Genomic DNA, 22,957 nt, shown 5'->3' on the forward strand with positions numbered 1-22,957 from the left:
TAACAGTATGGGAGTGGCACGGGGGACGGAAATTATTTGACAAATATAGCAGTATTTCACTGTCATCTCTGAAGATGAGGAGGATAAACTACTCCAGAACGTGATCATTTTCAATTGGTGAAGTCCGAGGATTTCTAAAGGTTCTTACAGACATCTCTGTGGTAGCATGTGAGAATGGAGAGTTGGAGTCATGGTTCAGAGAGCGTCCCTTACTGCTCCTCTCTTTCCAGACTCAAGATTAATCACTTCTTCTTTTTCCTGGATCTGTTTGCCTTTTGCAGATTAACAAAAATGCCTAGATGTACTAGTTACAGATAGTGTAAATTTCTTTTAATATGCACTTTGGGAATATATTTTACACTCAGCAATTGGTGAGTGTAAACCAATCAGCCCTTTTCAGCAATTGTAAAGCAAATGATCATCTAAAAGGGAGTAGCTGTTTTTTTCCTTGCACGTTGATCAGTTAAGTACTTCCCATCCCAACAGTGCACTAGTGGTGTGTCACTTTTCCTCTACCAGTGCTCTTGTACAATATAAAGCCTGTGTCATTTGCACCAGAATAAGCAAGCTCTGGTTTCAAAAACAAGATTAGCACCACTACTGAAGCACTTCCTACCTGTTTTGTGGTGCTTTTTTTTCCTAAATCCTTAGTAATTCTTTAATACCAGAAATACACTGCTTTCCCCTTTTTTGTAAAACGAAACACCACACCCTTGCTGGATAGGTACAACTTAAGAAAACATTCAAGTTATTTTGGTTTATGTTTGCAGGCTTCTTGTCTTTATCCTTATGTCACTGGCTCCTGAAGCGCATAAAGCTTGCAGAATGTAGTGACCATTCTGTGCAGGCTGTGGTAGTGTAGGTCAAGTGGTTGGGAATGGCTTATGCCATGTTGCTATCCTGGATCAGAGAGTGTGTTTGCAGATAGCTGGGTTGCAGGAGGTAGTTGCTGACTGGACAGAAAAGTTGAATTATTGATTTTACTTTGTAATTAATTTGAAAGGCTAATTCTAAAGTTAGCATAATGACAGAGGGAGAAGTTGTATTTAAATTAGCCAGCAGAATTAGACAAGTTTTTTTTGTGTTTGTGTGTAGTAGTAGGAAAACATTTCTATTCTGAGACTTGTTCTTTCAGATAAACAAGCTTGAATATGAACCAGCTGGAATATTTGTGTATCTCTGGCTTCTTTAAGGTAGCTTTTAATGCTGAAGAAAACAGGGCATGGAGTAGATTCTTCTTCCAAAAGCTTATCATTAATTCATCACTTCTTAGCATTTGGTCTGTGATTAAAGCTGCAAACCAGTAAGTAACTGTGCAGGCAGAAACTGGTGTCCAGGCAGAATAGGGGAGTGTTGCTAGTTACGTTGATTGTATTCAATAATGTGCTTCTTAACGTGTTCCCGTGCTTCAGTCCAGGTATGCTATTTGCAGAAACATAAAACTGTTTAAGGCATCCTAGCTCATTTTGATTTAAGGAGCACCAGCACAGTAGGTCTGGTGTGAGACAGTGATGAGTAGCTTTATGCAGTAACAGTTTCCTCTGGCGTAGCTTGATCTGAAACTGAGAATCAAAAGTCTGGATTGCAGAATTTACTGCTGTTAGCAAAACCTGTGATGAGTTCCTCTTGCAGACCCCAGACTCTGTAACTTTGATTCCTTGCAAAACTAATCATGAATGCCAGGAACTGCTTAATTTTACTCTGGAGTGTTTGTTTAGAACAAATATTTTTTGCACTTTTCATATCCACTCTGCAACAGTGTAGTAACAGCTTCAGAAACCTCAATGCCTGAACCTGTGTATTCAAGCTTCTTTTGCAATGTCATATTGTCTGTAATTTTATGAATGTGTTGGAAGACACCCCCTCCCACAACACATGCATACACACACTCACACGCACAAAGGATACTGTTGTGTTTTTTTTCGTTTTTTTTTCCACTTCCTCCTATTCCCTCTGCCTCCCTTTCTGGCTGGAATTAGGTATTGTTGCAGTATCATGCAAAAGGCATCCTTTGTTTACAGTTTGTTCTGTATTTATAGCTTGATTGATGATAGGAGCTGTCTTCGTCTTACAAACTTGCTTTATGGTCTTTCCAGCCTGGCTGCTCAGAAGCATTTTGAACATTTTAGTGGTTGTTTGCATTAAACCACATGTTCTCAGTTCATCTGGTGTTGCCTCTTTTGCAGTATATAGATATCAAAAACCATTAGAGATGATTCCAGAGTATAAAAGAGGAGGGGGAGGTTTTGGCCCAGCATACTGCAGTATTAACTGCTCTAGACACCAGCTGCTGAATAAAAAAGATCTTTTTGTATGCATGTTGCATAGGTGCAGCTAGCACTGCTGTTAAATTCTGTGAGGAAGAGTTGTTTTCACATTGAAGTGAGAGTTTGGTCATATGTTGCAAAGGATAAATGAAGCTGATCCTTTTTATTTTTTACACAGATATTTCGGTCCCACTATTGGGTTGGCTACTATGCAGCATACTTTATAGACGTTTAAGCACTCTTTTAAAAATGTTTATCTGAGAGATACCAGATGCCTTGGTTTTCATCCAAGGCTTGCATAGAAAGCCATAAGCACAGAGAAAATAAAATATTTCCGATGTATTTCTTAGACAATTACAATACAGCTTCCATACTCAGAATGGTGTACCTGTTTGTAACCCTGGTTGAGGTAGCAGAGGGTGACTTAATGGATGCTAAGACTTGACTTGCTCATTTCCGTATGACTTGTAGAATGACCTACTTTGTGTTGAGCTCTCTTTGTTGTGTCAGCAAAATGGGCTTGGTGTACAAGTGTTGGCTTTCATTAAAGATGCTGCTCAGTTAGTAGCGAGTTTTGTGGTTTTAAAGCAAGCTCTTGTTTCTTTAATTCAGATTGACTTAAATATTTTTATGAAAAGTATTTTTTTTTTCTTGCTCTTTTTCAGATTACCAGAGACTGATGACTGTGGCAGAGACCATCACAGCACTGATGTTTCCATTTCAGTGGCAGCATGTGTATGTTCCTATCCTTCCAGCATCCCTCCTTCATTTTCTTGATGCTCCCGTCCCTTACCTGATGGGCTTGCATTCCAATGGATTGGATGACAGGTCTAAGCTGGAACTCCCTCAGGAGGTGAGAGGAGCTTGTTTCAATTGATTAAATAATGTATGTAGCTATGAGAGAAGCGAGGAATGAGACAAAAGATTAATGTTAACTGTAATGGCCATTGTGAAATTCCCGCTGGCTCTGATTTGGGATAGATCTTATCTTTTTGGAGATTCTGGAGAAAATTCAATGAAATTGCTAAATAAAACCCCATCTTTTGAATTGTATGCTCTGATAAAGTTAGACTATAATTTTACATGCGTCTTTTACAGAAAGAACAATTTTATGCTGCAAAACTAACGTATGTTGTGCTAGGAAATGCAGAAAAGATCATTGTGACCTTAAGGTCAAAAAAGCTGCTACGGCCAAAAGGCCTTGCAGCTGCTCGTGTGGTGCTGACTGAGCAAATCTTTACTGACGTCAGTGCTGCGCTCTGCTTGTTCTGGTTCCTAGCTGTGCAGGATTAGGCTGGGTTTCTCTGCACTGTGTTTCTGAGTTGGGGTTGGTTTACCTGGACCCAGCTGGTCAGTTGTCTGTACCAAAGCTATTTCAGTTTTTCCTCTGAATGTAAACTTCAGCTCACAGCAAAATGTCAGCACCTACTTAAGCAAACTGGTTCTAATTGGGATAGTGCTAAGGAAATCCTTCCTTGTAGTGAGCTTATGTTAACAACAGCTACTGCATAAATTATGGGAACGGTCCATAAAGGTTTTGCAACTCATACATTGGGCTGGGACTACGTTAAAACCACATAGAGGTTGTTTTTATTTTATCCTGCTGTTCACAAATATTATTTTTAGAGCTGTGCCAGGAGAGACTTTAGGAGCTGTTTGTGAGAATCAAGGGACCAAGAGGGGTTGAGCACTACCTGAGGTAGCAGAGGAGGTGCCTGCAGGAGCCAGCAACTACCTGTGGGAAGTATGTGTCAGGTGGCTGGTGGCTGTCTGGGTCAGGCAGTTCTATCGGTAGGCTGGATGGCTTCCCTTGTAGAGTATCACTGGCGTGTTTGCTCTTGTAAGTAGCAACTGATGAGAGTTGAAGTGTGGTCTGGCTGGCTGTTGCGAAGAAGCTGGACAGCTCAATCCGATAGCCCTGTGGGAAGCTGCTGTTTGCAGAATTGTTAGCTGTGGAACTGCATGGGTCTGGCCCGTGCTAGTCTGCTTACTAGTGTAGGTGTAACTTCACAGGGGAAGGACTGGGTAAATCATGGAAAACATTCTGCTTAGAAAATCCTACTAGTGTCTATAATCTTTGTCACTTTCTCTGGTTGCCAATTTGCTTCTATTATCATTTAAATTACTGGAGAAGCAGTGTGGAGAAGAAGTGTGGCAGGGAGAGGGTTTTTTGGTGGTGGTGGTTGTTGCTTTTTTTTTTTTTATCTGCTTCATTATTAGACGGTTCTGCAACATAGCTTGACATAAACTTCCTAAAAAAGCTATGTGAAAACAAAGACAAGATATTTTTGTGAACTTCCAGTCTGGTCACCATGCCAACATTGCTCTTTTTACTCAAATCCATATGCTGATAGTTTTCATTGGCTTTTCCTGGCAAGTTGAAAAGAAATTTTCTCCTCAAATTATTGTGTTATTTTCCTGATAAAGCTCAAGTCTTTATAAATCTCTTGATTTCTTTTTCTCCCTCTCTTTTTGCATTCGCATAATTAATAACAGAGTAATAACGTCTTTATTAATTAATAACAGAGTAATAACAGTAGTTAACACAGGAAGTTCCATCTGAACTTGAGGGAAAAAGTTCTTTACTGGAAGAGGGACTGAGCACTGGCACAGGTTGCCCAGGGAGGTTGTGGTGTCTCCTTCCTTGGAGATATTCAAAAGCTGCCTGGACACAATCCTGGGTAATGTGCTTTAGGGCACCTGCTTGAGCAGGAAGGCTAAATGGTCTAAATGGTCTCCAGAGGCACCTTACAACCTCAGGCATTCTGTGATGAACGTAATGTGTGTTCTTGCCATGAAAAAAGTTTGTTTTTGTTTACTACATTTTTACAAAACTTTGAATGCATTGACAGGCCTAATTAATATGGCTAGTATACTTTTTATAGAGGATAGCTGGAGGATAGTAAAGTGTATGTGTGGGAATGTATATTAATATACACCATGGATGTTCTCATTATTTTAGGAAGTTTCAGAAAGACTGTCCTCTTTTTGTAAAGAGAGATTTTTGTAATTTTGAAATTACTCTGGGACCTCAAAATAAACAAGTTTGAATGGATGTTTCAATTATTTAAAGGGTAAATGTTTTTAAAGAGCCTTATCAGGTTACTTTGGAGGTTTGAAGTAAGGTAGATCTGTTATAGATGTTAAAAATGAAATCAAAGCGGTATTAAAAAAAATCACCTGGCACCACAACTTAATTTTGTTTGTTTTTTTTAGGTAGTCTCTAGTGAAGGTGGAGGAGTAGATTTTTGATACAGTCTTACTGAGATGTTGTTGGGGAGGGAAGGAAAGGGCACAGAGTACTTGGGATATCAGCAGGAATGTGCCCATGTAATGGAATATGCTGCAGGATACAAACTTGTCCTGAAGCTTCAGCTTTTCTGTTGTGCCTACCCATTGTTGTCCCCCACCCCTCTCCAAGAGTGAGCTTTTACAGTTAGGTACGTGGTTTAGTCTGAGAAATCCCCCTGGGAGTCACTGCTGAGTAAGGTTTTTGGTAACTGCTGCAGTTCTTAGTGCTGCGCTTTGGGAAAGTAGCTATGGTATACAAGTGGACTTTACCATACAGCAGAGACTTCAAAGATGCAGAAGAAGTTGCCCTATACAAATAGGTTTGTTTATCCAGGAGGTAAACTAGGCTGGGAAGAAGAAAAGCTCGCTGTTGTTGAGATTTGCGTTGAGAGTATTTACTATTAAAAAGCAAAACAAGAAAAAATCTGCTGTTCTAATGAGGCATAAATGTACCATTTAAAATGCAAAGCAGAATCTGAAGTGCATGTTAGTCTCACTAAGTGAAACTACTGATCAGTATCAGAATTTCTGATAACAACAATTTAATCAGCTCTAATATATTTAGAACTGCAGATTACAGGTTCATCTCAAAACAACTTTGCATTCTGATTAGGCCTTCAGATACCCTTCACTTAAAGAGCCAGATAAGCTCTAAACATAATTCCTCACGGAGAAGCTGACAAGAAACGTGAATAAAATGTCATGATACAACAGTAGAAGAGGGCATAGGGATTCTATTATGTGTACGTAAAGACAAATTTATCGTTGGTAACAAAAGCAATATTACTATTTAGTATTGCTTATCTCTAAAGTTTGGAATATACATGATACTATATGAAATCTTCAGGGTTATGTGATGATCTCAGTTTCCAAGTCCTGCCTCTAGGCTTCTGATTCACAGATATAGTATCTGTATTTTCCTCCCTTATCAGAAGGGGTATACAGAGAGCTGTTCTATGTTCTAATTTATTTTGAGTCCTGAAAAAATATATTTTTTGGCTTTGTCTTGAAACTGCGTAAACTGCATCTCTGTTGCGAATCCACTCATATGGATGGATGGGACAGTTCTTATTATCCAATATCTAACTTAGACAAGGAATAGGGAAGTGAGGTTTGATGGAAAATCCTAGTTAGTGCTTCTCAGTTGAAGGGCATTGAGTACAATATTAGGAAGAGTGTAATATTGCTATCTAACATGGCAAGGTTACCTCAGTGTCACTATAGATCTCCTGGTGTGGTTTTGTATTGAAGTTGTAAAAATAGTTATTTGTATTGCTCTAAATGTTTTAAAAATGCTTTAGGCTAATATATTTGGAAAGACTGACTGTCCGAACTGATAGGTCTTCCACAGGTATGCCATAAAGCTTGTTTAGGTTTGCTTGTTGTGGCAGTCTTCCATATTTTGGTCACAGCTGATGCTTTAAGGAATGCTTTACCATGGGAGTGTGGAAACGCAGCTGTATCTGAGAAGTTAATGCTTTGTCAGATGATAGTTAAAATCTTCAGCAAAATAACTGAGTACAAAATATAAGTTTGCATTGCCCAGTGGTGAATTCACTCAAGTTCACCAATGATATGAAGACCCTGACTTTCAATGGCCTGCTAAAATTATTAAGAGGCTCCAAACTTACTGTAGGGTCGAGCTTCTTGTGTACGTCAGTGATACAGTACACTTAAAAGTTAAGCTTGTTCTTACAAGTATTGCTGCTTTTGCTGAGGGCTCTTTCTGTGTGCATGAGCATCCTTGTGGTTTCACTGGTGGCTGCATCAGAGGCCTGTGAGGAACCCAGAAACGAAAGGTCGGGGGAGGCATGGGAGAAGCTGTGCTAGAATGATAAGGTGCTGCAGAAACTGAAGGGGAAGGCAAGAACATGTAGCTGTTTCAGATGTTGCTAGCAAAATGTGGTTTGTTTATCGATAAAATTTATCAAAAAGGTGGTTAAACTAGCAGTCTTGCAAATCATAAACCCAGCAAATACCGAAGTAAGACTGTTTTTGATGTGTCTTTGGATTTCCTTTTAAAGAAACTTTTGCAAAGCTATAGCGATATATTTTTAACAGGCAAGTTAATATTGGCCACTTCATGCTTCTGAATTTGTGTGTGCATCTTGTCACTCACCTGCATGTGAATAATGGAAACTGAAATTATTCTGAGTCAAAATAAGCAACGTTAAATCTTCCAGCACTTGTTAAATCAAACAAAAACAGTATCTTCTTTAAAAATCTTATTTTTAATGAAGTGTTCCAAAGGATCTTGGGCAATAAACTTAGCTTTTAAAGTCTTCCGAATTTTCTAAAAGAAAACATACATATCTGTCATATTAACAAAGAAATAGATTCTCAGTATTTTTGTTTCAACCATTAACAAGATGTTACTGAATACTAAATCTTAACAAATTCTGTATTTTTTTAATTTATGTTTGTTTTAGAAGATAGGTCTCTTGAAAAGCCTTTTTTCCTCTTGATGCCAACATGTTTAGATCAGACTGACCATGATAATTGTTTTGAAAGATAGTCGCTGCTCTGTATGTATTTTCATGCTATCTGCTGGTGTGATAGATCTTTGATAATACTGCAGATTTATTGACAGACTTCAGTTTTATGTTTTCCTGTACTGCCATGTTAAAGAGCCACTCAACGAGTTAAATTCATGTTTCTGAAGGCTGCAGCTTTAAGTTGTTCTACATCACAAATTCTGATTTTTGCATGAAGATCAGTAGTGCTGAGAATGAACACAAAAAGTCATCATTCACTCACAAGGAGTTCTTTAGAGTTTAGGAATTCTGTAAACGTACTTTCCACTAGCCAACCATGCACATATATTTACATACCATGTTTCATGTCTTTTAAGTGAAGTTGGGTGGTTATTTGCAAAGTCACAGTGGTGATGTATACTGCAGAAATGCTGTAGATGAATGTCTCTTAGTCTTTCAATGCTGTATTCAAGCAGAAAACTTAACTCAGTCATGTTTCGATCTGACTGCCGAGGAGGGGATCTGAAAACCTGGATGCAACTTGTAGTCTGAGCACCTGTGCTGGACAAAGAATTAGATAGAACGTATTTTCACTTTAGGGTGTCAGTGGGGCAGGGAGCTTACTCATTGTTTAGAGAATAAGCTCTTCCTTTTTAGATATTATTTCGGGAGAACCTAAATCATTTCTTTTTTTTTTTTTTTGAACAGTTCTGAAAGGAAGGATATGGACTTGATGCAGGCGTTGCTAGATGTGTGTGTAGTTTTGGCCCTTATCGTACTTGAGGTGAAACTAAAGAATTGCAATTGTCCTCTGGCTTTGGAATTGGTGGGAGCAGTCTAATTCCACTGAGGCAACCAAAAATTTTGCTGTTGACCTCAGGGCATCAGGCTTTGGCATCATGTATATATATGAACATTGACGTACGTGTATCTACGTTCCTGAGATGTGTAAGATTTTCACCAAACTCACCAAATATAGGCTGAGGTAAATCCTAGAAAGATACGTAACTTCTTTTGGTGGTGTTATAGAAGCTACATAGGTGGATTCCTTTTCTTTTTTCTTTTTTTTTAACTTGGTCTTTAGTAAATGAGTGAGATTGGAACAGGAAAACAGAATCAAACCTACCAGTTCAAATATTTTTTTCTTTTTTCCCCCTTGGAAGCAAGCATCTAATCTTCCTCGGGGAACCGAGGAAGTTGTTTACCAAAAAGAGAAGATAATGTTATTGCAGCTTCTGCAATGTCATTATGCTTTTCCAAGTGGAATTCACTGAACTTCAGAGGAATGGGTTTATAATCTGAGCAAGGTAGTCACTTGTTTATGTATGCATATGTAGAAAATACTGTTGCAAATATCCTGTAGTTAAAATCTAGCTGTATGTGTATATATGAACAAAATCACACACCTGTACCTAATATACGCTACAATCTCTTTTGTATCTGGTTTACCACTTTAAAAATGAGTCTTCTCCCTTAATTATCTCCTTGGACATGGAAACGTAGGCCTCAGTAATGCTTTCTTCAAAGCCAAAATTTCTTTTTTGGCTTTCAAAAGCCAAAATTTCGTCATGGCTGGGGCAGGTTTGTTTTACAAAATAACCGAGCAAATACATACGTGTCCGATTCTTTTAATAAGCACCAAATCCAAAGACAAAATGTGACCCTTGTGCTTAATGGTATTCTAACGGTATCCTGTTCTAAATTAAATTCCAGGCTAACCTCTGCTTTGTGGATATAGACAACCATTTCATTGAGCTGCCAGAAGACTTGCCCCAGTTTCCAAACAAACTTGAGTTTGTTCAGGAAATTTCGGAGATACTAATGGCATTTGGAATTCCACCAGAGGGAAACCTTCACTGTAGTGAAAGTGCCTCCAAGATGAAGAGCCTCAGAGCATGTGACCTAGTTTCTGATAAAAGAAATGGGAACATAGCAGGATCACCTTTGAATTCCTATGAGCTGCTAAAGGAAAATGAGACCATTGCAAGACTCCAAGCACTAGTTAAAAGAACAGGTGTGAGTCTAGAAAAGGTAAGCTATGAAATGATCTACACTGTCTCTGGAACCGCAGTAGCAGACGGTCTGAAGTGTTGATATAAAGAGTGGCTTTGTGTTCACTGGAAAGAACTTCATTTAACATGTACATAAACCTTGCAAACATTTGCGGAGACAAGGACATTTGTGGAGACAAGGTGGGTGGAAACGTGGCCCTTCTTGCATAAAAGATTTTACCCGAAGAACCGCTGTGGAATTTTTGAACCTTTGTAGAACAGAGTGAAGGCTTTCTGAGTAAAACTTTTATTTCTGGCATGTTTAAGTTATCTTGACCAGTTCTTCTTCCTTGAGACCGATGTGACCATAACCTGGCCTACAGGTAGAGACAGAGACAGAAATTGTGTGATCTAGAATCAAGGAGGAGGGCAGCTTTGAGGGGAAGGGTCTGCATGGGGGTTATAAGAAGCATCATTTGGTTACTAACTATACAGGATTGGGTGCTCAAATTAGCTATGTTCCTCCTCAAGTTTTTTTTTTTTGCATCATTTTCTTCTTGTTCGGGGGAAAACTGGTAAGAAGCTACTGTTCTTTTGCTGATTGGATTGGGAAGTGATGGGAGAATTACAGGCCTTTTTCTAATTCTTGTAAGTTTTTGCATATTCAGGCCTTATCTCTGTGCTCTCTTCCATAAAAAAGAACGGTTTGTCCCATTTTATTAGCCTTTGTGTGTTAATGGGGGAGTATAGATTATAGCTGTCAACACTTTTCTCAAACACTTAAAAACTGCATAATACCAAATACCTAATTAATGGGGAATGTATAGATGCCAAGTGCTACTCATGGGATGCAGTTGGAAAAAATGGCTGAACAGCACAGCGCTTTCTTTCTCTTTTAGAGAGTATAGCTGTAAGATGCTTTTTGTAGTTGGCCTTGGATTGGTATAACCTAAGTGTTTAAAGAAGTGTGGTGCACTTGCAGCAACTGCATCATTGTGTAGATGTTGCGAGTTATAGGTATTGTGCTGGAATATGCATGGAGGTGCCTTAATTAACAAAGACAAGAGTAGCAAGTGTATACTCAAAATAGTGCATGAATGCTTGTCACTTTGATTTTTTTTTCTAGCTTTCCAGTTCCTATCAAAACCAATGTGAACTGAATATCCGAATCTCACGTTGCTGTTTTCATAAATTTTAACTCACGTGTTGTCTGTAAAATGCATTTTATTTTATTAGAGATTACTCTGGGCTGTGTAGTGATGAACAGTGTATTATGGTGCTAAAGACCTAGGTTGTAGGAAATAGGCTAACAGACATGCACAACTTACTTTGACTGTACATATCTGAATTCATTTGAAAACTGGTGTATATTAACCTGTAACAGTGTGTAACATGGACTTGTGTTACATGAGACAGAGATATGTATTGGTTTAATATACATGGATAGCAAAAGTCCTCTACAGAAAACTAAAGGGTAAAAGTTCATTAAGTGTATGGCGTATATGGGCATGTATACAGTTGTTATCTGTACATTTTTTAACCTAAAGTATATCCAGTGCAACCAGTTCTAAAATAGGATATGGTTTATTACTGAAGGGATAGCTTTTATAGACAAAGTTTTTTCTATGTTTTTGATGTTGCTGTTTTATTGCAGTGCTTGAAACTGTAAGTAATTTTTTTTCTTATTTTCGAAGACTAGAATGTTGAATCAATAGCAGTTGAATGGCAGATTAGGTCTTGTGTGCCCATAATATCTGAAAAAGCAACAATATACAAATCAACTTTTTTGGCGTGTGTGTTTATTTCCTCAGCTGGAGGTGCGAGAGGAGACAAGTAGCAAAAAGGATCTTAAAATTCAATGTGATGAAGAAGAATTCAAGGTTTACCAGCTGAATATTCAAATCCGTGAAATTTTTGCCAACCGCTTTACACAAATGTTTGCAGATTATGAAGTGTTTGTCATTCAACCCAATCAGGACAAGGAATCTTGGTTTACAAACAGGGAACAGATGCAAAACTTTGATAAAGTAAGTTGTAATAAAAGAAGTCAACTGAAAAACTATAGCAGTATTTATGCCTAAGATTTTGTTCACTGGATCATAAAATGGAAAACAGTACTATCAAAACTGTAATTTCTTCGTTAAGTTTCAGTGTTCCCCCCAAAAGACACATCGTGTATATTATGTGGGAAAAAAGTTACATAAACACACTTGAAGATGTTCTTTTAAAGGATGCTGTAGAAAAATATATACCTTAGAAAGTCTCACTCTATGGTTAACCTCTACATTAGTGTTAAATATTTTTAGTGAAAATCATTCATTTTGTTTTTCTGTTTTTTTTGTTTTGTTTTTAACTAGAGGTACTGCTGAATCTGTTCATGAATAAAGCCCTGACACCATGCAGCTCTTAGGTATATGTGTACCAAATACCTCTTTTCAGTGAAATACAGCACCTAGCTCTTCAGAGTTTACTAGTAAACTCTGTACATTCTTTACTGGAGATCAGATGTTTGTCAGCAGGGTAGTATGTGGATAAAGATTATGTTGGATCACTACATGCTAGAAGGCTAATCAGATTTCCATCAAATCATATGAAAAGATTCCCATCAACTTCATAAGCTTTGAGCCTAGCCGGAAGTATGTAATACCCACACCTGCAGTTCTTTTATTGAGGTTTGCTGGGATTCTATTGATTTTTTTGATTATTCTTTTAGAAAATGAGGGAAATAGTAAAACCACAGCTTAATAATTGTTGTGCTGTACAGTAGGTGATAATTATGAAACTGAAATTTTCTTATTGACTGCCTGTTTTGGAGATAGAACTGGTGTCTGTATTAAAACTAGGCTTTGAATGGTTCTAAAACACCTTAGTACACCCTTAATTAGAAAAATTGGAGATATTTTTGGCTGTATCTCTGGAGACCAACAAACATTCTTATTTGCTTGCTGTCTTTTAGGCATCATTCTTGTCAGACCAGCCTGAGCCTTACTTGCCTTTCCTCTCAAGATTCCTGGAGACACAAATGTTTGCATCTTTTATTGACAATAAGATTATGTGCCATGATGAAGATGATAAAGACCCTGTTTTGAGAGTATTTGATTCTAGAGTGGACAAAATTAGGCTGCTAAATGTTAGAACACCAACTCTGCGCACATCTATGTATCAAAAATGCACAACCATTGATGAGGCTGGTAAGAATAAGAAGCTCCCTTCTTGGCACCTAAGAAAGTACAACTAGTCAGTGCTATTTGTTGTAGATATTAAGTTACAATTAAGCAACCATTCTCAACACTAAAAAAAAAAAAGCAGAAAAAAAAAAAGCCCGGGGGAGGGAGTGGAGAGGAAGAGACCAAAAATCTGAGGTATAGAGCTTCAGTGAGCAAGCTAAATGTTATATAGGAAGCTGCGATGAAATTCACATAATGAGTAATTGATGTTAACTGTTTTTCTGTATGTGTTGATGTGTAGAAAAAAGTTTGAGCTGAAGAAGATAAGCATTTTTCTCCTTAATGCACTCTTTGTTTGATGCTTAATACACTCTTGTACTAATGTGCCTGTTGAGGTCCATAAGAAACTTTTGCCTCCTCTTAAATTTGAGATCTGCTTTTAGCTGTGGATATGTGATTATACATTAATGTCTGATTAAGATAGGTGTTTAAAAAAAAATCACCTTTCTTACTATTTCAGAGAAATCAATTGAATTAAGACTGGCAAAAATAGATCACACTGCAGTCCATCCACACCTGCTGGACATGAAAATTGGACAAGGAAAGTATGAACTCGGATTTTTTCCCAAGCTTCAGTCTGATGTCCTGTCTACTGGACCAGCAAGCAACAAGTAAGCAAGCTAGGACAACAGGTGCTGGATCTCGGTTAGAGCTGTAAGAATAGTACTAAAGCAGAGATACCGCTTTAGTATCAAAAAACAAATTTGAAAATAATTCAGTGTTTTCTTTCTTCAAAACGAGAGTAATTCAGAAGAGTGATATATATGGGTTGTATATGGTAGTTTTTGTTCTGTTTTTATTATCTGGAATTCTAGAAAGAAGAAATTTACCTAAGGAGCCCTGTTATTATTGAAGTACTCCTGAGTTACATTGAACTGCTGCTGATATAAAAAGCAGATCTCCTTATTGGTTCTTAGTTAAGAGCTAGCATATGTTTTAGGGTATCTTCTTATTAAAAACTTGAAAAAGGGGAAAAAGGTGTAAATTGTAACTGGATATCCTAAAAGAATGGAAAAATACAAAACAAGCGTACGTGATCTAATTTTCTGAGTTCCTCTGGTTGCCCAAGACTGGCTGCTTCTACAGAGATTCTTTGTGTGTATTTGCAGCTGCGCTTTGTCTGGCAGAATTGATGTTGACATATTCAATATGCAATGAGATAGAAACTTATTTTTCCCCCATTACTACTCCTGTTCACCTGGTTCCTGACAGTTGCTGAGTAAGTCCTCTGTCTGTAGGTGGACAAAGAGAAATGCTCCTGCACAGTGGAGGCGGAAGGACAGACAAAAGCAACACACGGAGCACCTGCGTCTTGACAATGATCAGCGAGAGGTGAAAACTGTTAAACTCTAGAGATCTGATATTTATTTATTTATTGCTTGAGTAGTGAATGGTCTGTAACATTTATGGAATGTCTGTAGTTACTTGCAGTCCATCTCTGCTCTCCCTTATTTGTACAAATGAAGTTCTCTGTCCTTAGGAGACCAAAATAACTTGGTTTGTGAATTGGTTTTAACCTTGGTTAGGTTTGTCTGCCTATTTTTAGTCTAAAGCATTAGTTCTTTCATGTGATCTTACAGTGTGTCTTGCATTCAGAATGTTTCCCTGTTAAAAATCTTTTTCCTGACTCTGAGCCTGTCGAAGAAGTCATTCACTATGAGAGGGTGGGCCAATGCGATGTTATTGCAGTGTTGCTCTGGAGATCTCTTGCTAGCTTCACTTGGATGTAGTGCATTTATAGAACACAGACCAGCACTGTGTAGAGATACTAGTTGGGTTTTGGAGCAGCATAGCTGTACTGGTAGGACAGAACTCTGATGCTGAACTGAAAATTTCTCTCACCTGTGCCTCTACAGCTGACATGGTTGTTCTGTGTTGTTTTTTTTTTTGTGGTCAAGGCATTTTGAAAGATCTGGGTGATTTGGACTCTTCAGTACAGTTTCTGATTCATACAGTCAGTAGATGTTACGCTGAATGTTGGTATAAGAGTAATTCTGAAAATAATCTGGTTTAAAACATCAGAATTGATTTGTTCTTAGTAATCCTGAAGCTTTACTTTGCTTAACTGTATGTTCTCCACAGAAGACAGTATTGTCTTGCCCTGTTAAATATTTTCAGAAAAGCTTCGCTTGGAATTTTAATGTAATCTTGCATCTGTTAGGATAGTGTTGTCAAGATGAAATATATTTCTTAGTTCAGTTCCATCTTTTATGGTAGTGATGCGTTTAATTGCCTTTCCAGTGTACTTATTTCCAGAACATTATTGTTGGTTTGTGAAGTGAATTGAAGTGTTGTGTCATCCATAACCACGCAACAGAAAAGTGTCTGCATATACTAAGAAGCTACAAGTAATTTCTCGCTTTGACATGCTTCACGTGCTCAGATAATTCAGAAGTGTTTTTTACTTAGAAGTCACAGAAGTGAATAAGAGTTGATTTATAATCTCATTACTGCTTTTAAAAATTACGATGTAATTTTATGAAATATCAATTAGGTAATTACAAAGACAAAAATCTACCTCTAGCCTCTGTTTATTTTTTTTTCCACTTTGTTTGCTTTTAACTGTATCTTCACTAGTTGGTTATCCTATAGGATTTATTCTGTCACAAGGCAAATGATTTCTGAGGAATAAAAATTGCAAATACATGTTCAAATGAGAGTACCAACTGCCAGATTTATCTGTGCTGCTGCTATTTGTGCAGGGCTTTATGCTGTACCTTGTTGATTACATAGTACTGTTTGGATGCTGACCCCTTTCCCAGGTGACTCAGACTTTCCTATTAAGTCTGAAAGAAAGGGGAGGGAGCCCTTTGAGATGAATGCTGCATCAGGCTAAGCAGGAGGCAGTGGTTTGAAAATGTGATGTTGTGAGTTTTAGAAAAATTGAAGCTTTGGGACAGTCAACAAAAATCTGTGACATTGAGGCTTAGTGGCTTCTAAATTGCAGGTATTTGTGCACAGTGGAGGTCAGAGTTTACACCAATCCAATGATTAAACATCATCTTTTTCTTTTTTCCTTTCAGCTTCATTACTTATTTGCTTTTATGTTGATTGTTTGGGAGTTCTGCATTGTATTATGTCTTCACTCTTCTCCTTTTCTGTTTTGCATGCTTGCTTTTATTACTTCATGTATACTTACGCTTTCACTTTACATGGTCTGTTTGACTTTTTGCTACCAACTTGTCCTGCCAGCAGCTGGACTTTTCCATGCCAGAGCTTCAGTTGCAGTTATGTTTAGGCTGGGACCAGCATGATTGGCCCTCTATAAAATCTGTGTCAGAACATTATCTGGTATGTTAAATGCACAATATGACTGTAATCATAGTTCTGGATAAAGATGCATAGTTTATATCATAGTTCTTTAGTGCAAGGCTGCTGGAAAAGATGTGTTTTTTCCTCTTTGGAAAGATTACATCTTGTTTGATAATTCTGTCTGTAAGGTATTAATAAGTTACTATAGTAACATTAATATTACCATATTAATGTTAATACGTTATAAGAGTAATAAGTTACTTATGAATCTGAAATATGTACTAATTTTGAGCTTTAGCTCCTGTACTAATTTATTGCTTATTCACAGCTAGCTATGCTCCAACCAATCTGTGCTCACATGGTTTTCAAAACATTTGTCAAATTGTCTCTGGGGTGAAAACAGTGACAACTACTTGATGGTAGTAATAGGAGCAGAATAGCTTTCAAATAAGGTCCAGGAGATCATTTTGCTCTAAAATGTAGATGATTCAGAGCTGAAAGCTGTCAGTAACATTTTGCAGCTGCTTCCTGAAAGACAATGGAGGCTGGGCAAGAAACAAGAAACTTGCAGAAATGATTATGGGTCTCAGATGTTGCCAAGGTCCAGGGTCGAGTTTTTATGCAGTCCATATGCAGACCACAGGCTGCCATTTGAAGTCTTGGTCTAGGTAACTCATACACACTTGCATTTTATATTGAAAAAAATAGCAAGACTATTCTCAGTTTTTGAGGGATTAACTAAATCTATGCATCTAAGTATCCTTGTCATTTTGTACTGTGTTTTTGTTATTTAGTAATGTGTGTTCTAATATTAGCTAAATAATGTAAATGGGGATTTGCTCTTCAGTGAAATAATACATTAACAGTCCATGCCCAATATTATGCTGGATATAAAGAGGGGACTCTTTTGAAAGAGATTGTGGTCCTTTCTTCCTCGTTGCATTGAGAGCTGTTGGTAAAGATACCTTTACCTCTTTTCTCTTGGCAAATTAGTCTTACTTCCGTTTTTATTTTCTGTTCCAATACAGAAGTATATCCAAGAAGCCAGGAATCTGGGCAGCACTATTCGGCAGCCCAAGCTATCTAACCTCTCTCCATCAGTAATTGCACAAACAAACTGGAAGTTTGTAGAAGGATTGTTGAAGGAATGCCGAAATAAGGTAATTCAGAGAATATTTCTGTTCTCTTGTACTTCGTATTCATCCTTTGTGGACCGTGTTGTAGCCAATACATGTGAACCCCTGCTCTTCTGCCCTGTGTCTGTGCTTTATCTATATAACCCGCTTCTTTGCATAATAGTAAGAAATTCATGAAGAGAGAACGTATTCAGAAATTCTTCCAGGAGTAGAAATTTTATCATGTGATCTTATAATAGATGAAAAATGATAGACGGAATATTTTGATGGGTCTTCTTCATACTGCTGCCTATATCTATTTTAGCATATTTCATTTATCACTGAGACTATACTATTTCAACAAGAGAGAATATTCCAAAATAGGAATTTGTCATGAAGACACAGAGCTGTGTTGCAGGGTCTTGCTGCTTGGCCACTAATTTGTCAAATTGTGGCTTGCTCTTCTGTTTATTCAGATTAGCATGTGGAGGTTTATATGTGCCCATTTGCAAGGCCCTTGTTAGAAAGATGGAGGGGGCTGTAAAGCAATCAAACCCGGTGCAGCCGTGACTTGTAAAAACAAGGATAAAAGAAATGCAGTCCTGCTCAGGTTTCAGAGATATTATGTATGCTCAGTTATTCTGCCAAATCGTTGCTATTCTGTCCTTCCTTGTTTGTTCTTCCTTGTTTGTTCTTTCCAGGAGAAGCAGTTTCTCTGGAAGTTTCTCTGCTTCTCCTAGAAAGAGTCCAGCAGAGGGCCACAAAGATGGTACGGGGGCCGGGAGCATCTTCCCTATGAGGAAAGGCTGAGAGACCTGGGTCTGTTCAGCCTTGAGAAGAAAAGCCTGAGAGGGGATCTTATTAACGTTTACGAGTATCTTAAGTGGGGGAGACAGAGGGATTTGGCCAGCCTCTTTTCAGTGGTTTGTGGGGACAGGACAAGGGGCAATGGCCACAAAATGGAGCCCAGGAAGTTCCGCACCAACATGCGAAAGAACTTCTTCATGGCGAGGGTGATGGAGCACTGGGAGAGGCTGCCCAGGGAGGTTGTGGGGTCTCCTTCTCTGGAGATATTCAAGGCCTGTCTGGACACCTACCTGGGCAACCTGCTCTAGGGATCCTGCTTTGGCAGGGGGGTTGGACCCGATGATCTCTTGAGGTCCCTTCCAACCCCTATAGTTCTGATTCTGCAAAAAGTCTGAATGATCTTAGAAGTCCGTGTGGAAAGAACTAACTCTTTTGCTTTGTCCTTTTTAAGACCAAGAGGATGTTGGTTGAAAAAATGGGGCGAGAAGCTGTGGAGCTGGGTCATGGTGAAGTGAATATCACAGGTGTAGAAGAGAATACCCTGATAGCCAGTCTGTGTGACCTCTTAGAAAGGATATGGAGCCATGGTCTGCAAGTCAAACAGGTGAGGAGCAGATATTCCTGCATGTTACAGAGCATACTTCCATAAAGTCACATTTTGCTATTCTTCCTTCTGCTTTCAGAGGATACCTAGTGTGTGCACATAGATGTGTTAAATACTTGCACACAACCCCCAGCATTTTTTATGTCAGTTAATGCCTCCCTGTCTGTCTCCACTTTTTGCTCTGGGGTGGGTGCAAATGCACACACAGATTTGTTCCACAGATTACTTTTTGAACACTTTCTTTCCATTTAACCAAGGTTTTTGTGTTTGTTTTTCTGTTTTGTTTTTTAATAGAATGGTAAATAAGTCTTTGATTTTTTTTTAATATTTCTGTTATTTAAATTGCACAGGGTTTAATGCAGTGTATGTTAAATGTGGTGTCAGTGGAATATGGTATGGGGAATTTTTTTCATGAAGGGTAATTTAATTTTTAAAAGTAAAACCCTTGCTATTTTGTTTCTTTCAGAATTATGTAGGGATAGTTAAGTGTTGCTTGTGGGAATAGGTGGAGTTTTAAGGTTTTTATTCTTCCCTCATTTGTGCAAAAGAATAACAAGGAAACTGAGGATTGTAACTTTTTTTAAAGAATCTGCAGAATAAATGTATGTAATCCAAACAACTGTAATTCAGTATCTGTCCCCAGCACTCAAACACCAGTGTTTAAATCTGCTCTCCTTCAAACTTTATAGCAGTAGTTTCTCTATGTGAAGATTTATCATGTGATTCTCTCCCTTCCCTCTTGTATATCACTTAGGATAGAAGCTGTACTGCTTTCGTCTTAGAAGACAGAGCATCAGTATATTCTGCTTCAACTCAGATTTGGGCCTTTCAGACCACCAGACGGCCAACCCTACATAAGGTTAATGCTTTGGATTGATTGCAGATGTTGGCAAACAGTGCTGAATGGTGGAATAAATAGAGTGGTGGAATATAATAGAGGCCTGATGGAGGAAGTACTGTGCATCTAATACTATGATCCACAGTAAAACTGCACTACTAATTCTCTGTGTACTCTGGCCTTTATTAAATATGCAAAAGCCTGCTGTTTTATACATCGATTTTATTTTATTTTTCAATAATGAGCCAAGGAAGACTCTACTTTCTCAATTGACCGTAGTAATGAATATGGTTTTCCTTCCACCAGTCCTTGCTTTTACCTGTTTCCTGCTGATGAGCCCTGATAGTCCAACATTAGCTGACCTACCAATTCTTCCACATGCAAAGTGAATCTGCACCTTCCTTTGCCCAAAGCAATGCAGGCGAGTTGTAGAATGTAGGGTCTGATGACCACAGTAGTCTGAACTTTCAGAAGGCCTTTGTTGTTCCCTTGCCTGTCTCGCTGCTTTCTTCAGGCTGTCGTCTTTTCCCTTTTAGAAATAGTTTGTGTCCTCATTGCTTCTTGAAGTTAGAGCAGAGTAACATGATGGTAAAGGAAGTGGGCAGATATCTACTGCATGAGTTCTTACATTCATCGTGATCGTTGGCATATATTTGCTGCTATCTGTGATCTTTTGCAGTTTTCCTTGCCATGGCAGCAAAATGCTGAACACTAGACAGTGCATGTGTGTGTATGTTTATTCAGAGAAATACTGTTTTCAATGTAACCATTCCCCGGTTGATGTTTTCATGTTCTCTTTTTATGTTTTTGTAAGACTCACAATTTTGGCTTCCCATGTTGGATCTGTCAGATATTGAGGCATTGGGCTTTTCTGAAATTTTTTTAGTACCTTCACCACAAATTATTTTCAATAAGTTTCTCAACACAGATATAAAAGACACTTTGTGCTTTGTCTTCTGGAGGCAAGCTGTTTCATTTGGTATAGATACGATGTCTTGGAATGAGCCATCATGACTGTTAGTGAGCTATAGAATTGATTAGAGATGTTTAAATATATTTTTTAAAATTTTTTGACTTCCAGAGATGAACCATAATTACTGCACTTCAGGAAGGTACTTACATGATTTTAGATGTGACATCAATAGTACTGAATTGACAGCTCTTGCTTTACAGTCATGGTTTCTTTCTGCACGCAGTTGTAACAAAAAGTCTGGCTTTATAATATGACTGGTCTTACGAAATGTGGAATTGCTAGATTTTTACTGGGATTTCCAGTTAATGTAATAATTTAGGAAGATAATAGGTAATAGTAATTAATTTTCATTGTAAATCATTCCAATTAATGTGCTGGAGAGACCCTACTCAATTAATGCTGCCTTCTGTGGCTTTGCTAGTCTTTGATTTATCATGCAGAATATTTTAAGATGAAACCAAGAATCTTTTAATTTGCCAATGAAATATTTCCTGCCTTCTTTTTTCAAGTCACCTGAGGTTTAAGAAAGAAACATAATGAGTGAGATGCACCTTTTTAACATTATCTGACAGATTAATCTTGACCTAAATAGTGTATCCCAAACTTAACTTTAAAGTTGTTTCTATAATGTGTAGAACTAGAGTATTCTTGCTGATAAGCTTTTGTTGTCCTACTTGTGTTTTGATTTGTTTTTACCTTACCGTGTTTGTAATTATCCAGGTCCTTTACCTGATGAAATTGATGGAAATCTTTTGAGTTCCTGCAAATTGACAGCATGCATCTATAGCCCTGAATTACCCTGAAGGGAACAGATACGCAAGACTTGGTCTGGGTGTGAGATGGTTTACCCAGGCTGGTTCTGTGCATCTTGCCAGCTCGCTGCTGGAGAGGCAGGGAGGGAAATGCGTAGGAAAGATGACAGTCTCAGTCTGAGAACTTTGCTTATGCATAATGTTTTACAAGGAATTTAAATGTTTTCTTGTCAAGTTGATGAACAATCATGTTGATGAAGCTTGGCTGACTTTTCCAGATTACTGGAATCATTAGATTGTAGTAGTTTTTGACTTTGCTTTATTTTCTCATCCTCTTTACAGCTCCCGAGCAACTGAAACTTGTCTCTTTTTTTTTTTTTAAATAAACAACTTTGTAGGAGAAACATATTTGAAACAAGGTTGTTGTTGTTGTTATGGCTGATACATTCTATGATGATTTAAGCCTTTTTATTCAGCTCATAGTAATATATCTTCTGAATTGGGATCCTGTATTTTGTAGTAACTAATATATTTTTAATTCTAGGGAAAGTCTGCTTTGTGGTCTCATCTGCTACATTACCTTGAAAACAGACAGAGAAGAACTACATCAGGCAGCTTCAGTACCTCAGGTAAGATTAGCTTCTACTGGAAGATGATGAACATACAAACAAAACAGCTGAGTAAAAGCTGCCTGCTGATTTGCACCATGTAAAGATTGTTTCCTTGGAAGTAGCCCTTCATAAAATATAATCAAATTGAGTATTCGATTTGCTATGGAATTAATATGGACCTGATTTATTGTCTCAATATGTTTTGTGGAAAATTAACTTGTTTGTGATTGCAGTAGTCAGATACCAGAAATATCTGATGTTTCAAAGACAGACTTTATAATGGGTTTGCTCCAACATAAAATCTTCCTTATAACCTATAGTCATATGGCTTCATGACTGACAAAGCCTACCAAGTCATAGATGGGGCTGGGGGAATGCATGTAAGCACACAAAATTGTGTTGTACATCCTGAAATTTACATTGTTTCTTTAAAAAAATAAAAATAAAAAGAGGGAGGGAGGGCAGCCAAACAGTAGTCTTAACTGTTTTTTAAAAAAGTCATTTAAAAATGCAAAAATCACTTAAGAAATGCATTGTAATTTTTGACATAGCAAATGTTGTAGTAAAAGTAATATTGCACATAAGATCCATTGATAATGTTTTCAAAATTATTAATGTAATTTTTAAATGCTACTTTTTGTGTCAGATGGGTATATATATGATATAATTTTGTAGACAGAACATTGTTTTGTTTGTTTGTTTCTTTTTAAATTGTATTTAAGTTGCTATAAGCAAATTGCTTAGCATGACTAAAA

At 37.7% G+C, this 22,957-nt stretch overlaps 1 protein-coding gene across 3 annotated transcripts in view; it reads left to right on the plus strand.

Moving 5' to 3' along the window:
- The window catches only part of DENND5A (DENN domain containing 5A), a 62,791-nt gene that overhangs the window by 23,663 nt on the left and 16,171 nt on the right, over positions 1-22,957 (plus strand). The window contains exons 5-15 of one of the 3 annotated variants that reach the window (XM_080593339.1): positions 2,933-3,120; positions 9,746-10,063; positions 11,835-12,050; positions 12,980-13,214; positions 13,711-13,861; positions 14,489-14,582; positions 16,443-16,541; positions 17,531-17,662; positions 18,876-19,028; positions 19,783-19,887; positions 22,136-22,220. In XM_080593339.1, the coding sequence (XP_080449465.1) occupies positions 2,933-3,120; positions 9,746-10,063; positions 11,835-12,050; positions 12,980-13,214; positions 13,711-13,861; positions 14,489-14,582; positions 16,443-16,541; positions 17,531-17,662; positions 18,876-19,028; positions 19,783-19,887; positions 22,136-22,220 (1,776 nt within the window). The remainder of the gene's footprint in view (positions 1-2,932; positions 3,121-9,745; positions 10,064-11,834; positions 12,051-12,979; positions 13,215-13,710; positions 13,862-14,488; positions 14,583-16,442; positions 16,542-17,530; positions 17,663-18,875; positions 19,029-19,782; positions 19,888-22,135; positions 22,221-22,957) is intronic. The other 2 variants (XM_080593337.1, XM_080593338.1) reach the window with 2 other exon arrangements.

Source organism: Anser brachyrhynchus, assembly GCF_964034855.1.
Source record: "Anser brachyrhynchus genome assembly, chromosome: 5".
NCBI classification, from domain to species: Eukaryota; Metazoa; Chordata; class Aves; order Anseriformes; family Anatidae; genus Anser; species Anser brachyrhynchus.